This window comes from Neltuma alba, unplaced genomic scaffold, assembly GCF_004799145.2.
Source record: "Neltuma alba isolate B1F8T4 unplaced genomic scaffold, ASM479914v2 tig00010229_pilon, whole genome shotgun sequence".
In the NCBI taxonomy this organism is placed as follows: Eukaryota; Viridiplantae; Streptophyta; class Magnoliopsida; order Fabales; family Fabaceae; genus Neltuma; species Neltuma alba.
This window is the reverse complement of record NW_021635161.1, coordinates 307,263-310,151: the sequence shown is the minus strand read 5'-3', so window position 1 is coordinate 310,151 and position 2,889 is coordinate 307,263. Positions and strand designations below refer to the sequence as shown.

The window sequence follows — 2,889 nt, the reverse complement described above, 5'->3', positions numbered from 1 at the left end:
TCAAAACCTCAAATGTTCTCTCCCAAAACGAAATCAGTCAAAATTATGATTTAAGTAGGGCTTCAGTCAAATTAGTGAATTTTCTAGTTTAAAAATCCACTCGTTTGATTTGATAAGAAATTAGTACACTAAGCATACAAGCTTTTTGACCTGACACTAAATATATATGTAAGTCTTCTGAATCTTATAATCAATATAATTTTTGAATTGTCAATGAGTTAATAGCCCAAATAATGATCTATGTTAAGGGTTAAAACATCACTTAGTGCTAGAGCCGGGAAAACGGGCCGAGTCCGTCGGGCTGGCCCTTTTAGGCCCTGAAATTATGAGGGTCGGGCTTGATATTTTTCTTTTAAAATGAGAAATAAACCCTGGAGGGCCGAGGGCTTAAAAGGCCGCGGGCCGGCCATTTTAAGCCCTTTTATTATTTTTTTATTTTTTTAATTTTTTATATAATATTAATGTTATTAATTTTTTACATTGTTAATAATATTTCAAATATTTAGTTATTATTATCATTTTAAAATTAAATTTAGTTTTAGATAATAATTTATCCAATTAAATTTTTAAAAAATGGGTTAATTTGGACTTTAATAATGATTTGATTTATCTTATATGCTTTGATATTTTTAAACTATATATATATATATATATTTGATAATAGAATATTTTTATACTTATATAACTTGTGATTCTATAATTTGAATTAGAAATTCATGAGTTTCAACAACAATGTTTCTCACATTAAAGTAAAATAATAGTTAGATTGCAAAATTTAAAAATAAAATTCTTATAAAGAAGAAAAACTTGATATTTTTGTTACGAAAGAAAAGCATACTTATGAAGAAAAATAATTAATTATAGTGATGATGAAGTTTCAAAATATTAATGATAGTGTTTATTTATTGCACAATTGCATTATAGATAAAACTTTTAATGTTGTTATCTTATTAATGAACGTTTCAGATGTTCTTAGATGTTGATAAATATTTATATATGATAATATTTTATATTTGTGACTTAATTTTATTCATATTTATGTCTTTTATTAATAATTTTATTGGTTTATTTTTATATTTTTATAAAAAAAATATGATAAATATAAAAAATAATATTTTTTCTTAAATGGGCCAAAAGCCCGCGGGCCGGCCCTGGCCCTGTAGCTTAAGGGCCGGGCCTAGCAAATTGGGGTATTTTTAAAATTTCAGCCCTGGAGGGCCGGGTCGGCCCTGATTCCTAGCTCTATTTAGTGCTCAAACTAACTTTGAATATAATCACTAGAAGATAGAGAATCTTATAGCTATATGTATTTTAGAAACACTAATCTTTTGATTATTATTTTTAAGTAACTAGATTTCTCCCCCGTGCGTTGCACGGGAAGTGATATCCTGAGAAGTATCAACCATAAAAGCAATTGAAAATGGAAAAGTATGAATTGAAGCATGAGGTAATATTCACATTTTGTAAAATCGAAAAAGATTTAATGTCATAATGAAAGAAATTAAGATAACAAACAACAATAACTTCATCCTGTCACTATAGCGTCTCTTTTAAAATCAAAGTGTAATAATTTTGACACAGGCAGTGGAGGTTTAATCACCCAATAAAGAAGGACACATGGCGACCCAATCAGCGACCATATTTGCTTTCCTGTGAATCAATCCATTGAATAAGATAATTTGTAATTTGATTTTTCATATGTAGAATATCTATTGTTTGAAACTTTTAATGTAATGAATTGCGTCATAGCTTAGGAAATAAATGAAGAACCTTTTTTTTAATCATTAACAACAAAGGTAAGGAAAGTAGTTTGATCAACTTGGGAGAAAGCACTATTCACATTAGTTTCTAAAAATTCTTAGTAGGTGTCATTGACTTACACTTAGGTTGAGATACATGACTGGTAGTGGAATAGTGTCATCTCCAGCTGATCATCTTGGAAAGATGTTGTAGCCATCACTGTAGAAATATGCAGAAGAAATTAATGAATGTAAGATATAAAGTACATAATTTCAATCAAGTAGAAAGGCATTTAGAGTTAACAATGAATCACATGTATGGGATAAATTACCAATGAGCTTCACACAATGTTTTGAAATATTTCTCTATAGACCACATTCATCGTCTTGTTGGTTGGCTTTTTCTCTGAATCAAGTATTAGAATTTTGATGCCATCCATAGATCTAACTCTTGACAGAGCAACATATAACTGGCCATGTGTGAAGACAGGTCTAGGAAGGTATAGGCCAACATTGGTCATTGATTGTCCTTGACTCTTGTTGATTGTCATAGCAAATGATAGGATGATGGGAAATTGCCTTCTTATCAATGTGAATGGTAGTTTAGATTCTGATGGATTCATATCCATTCGATGGATCAAAACTTCTTGACCTTGACTTGTGCCATTGAGAGCGATTGCTTTAATAAAGTGTTTACCAAGAAATGTGATCCTCAGTCTTGTGCCATTACAGAGTCCTGCAGCCTGATCTATATTTCTCATGAGCATTATAGGAACTCCTACTTTCAAGGCAAGTCTATGTGGAGGTAAGCCAGAGCATTTTATTGTGTTCAAGAATTCTGTTGTATACAACTCTTGGAATGAGGTGTTGCCTTGATCAACAGTACTAACAGAATCAGAGCTAAAATATTCAACAACTTCAGTAGGTAGTAAGGAACACATATAATCGTTAATTTGCTCAACAACTTCAGATATAGCTAGTCATTTCTCCTTCTTGATCTTCTTTGCCGGTTTGGTGCTGCTGAAGCTTGGAGGGGACCCTTCGGAGAGGCCTATATCATCAAGTTGTTCTGATTCATTTTTCCCGTTCCTCTTTTTCTTTGACAAGGTCTCCACAGGTGTGATTATCTGAGATATTGTAAGATCATCAT

General features: G+C 31.3%; 1 protein-coding gene across 1 annotated transcript; it reads right to left on the bottom strand.

The window, feature by feature from the left end:
- Positions 1–2,080: 2,080 nt before the first annotated feature.
- On the bottom strand, positions 2,081–2,680 carry LOC114755042 (ATP-dependent DNA helicase PIF1-like). The gene has a single exon (XM_028943913.1). It carries the CDS (start codon positions 2,678–2,680, stop codon positions 2,081–2,083), a length of 600 nt encoding a protein of 199 aa, XP_028799746.1.
- Positions 2,681–2,889: the final 209 nt, after the last annotated feature.

Bases quoted from the DNA above. Each gene is read 5' to 3' on its own strand.
- LOC114755042 (XM_028943913.1), bottom strand. From the start codon at position 2,680: ATGTGTTCCTTACTACCTACTGAAGTTGTTGAATATTTTAGCTCTGAT.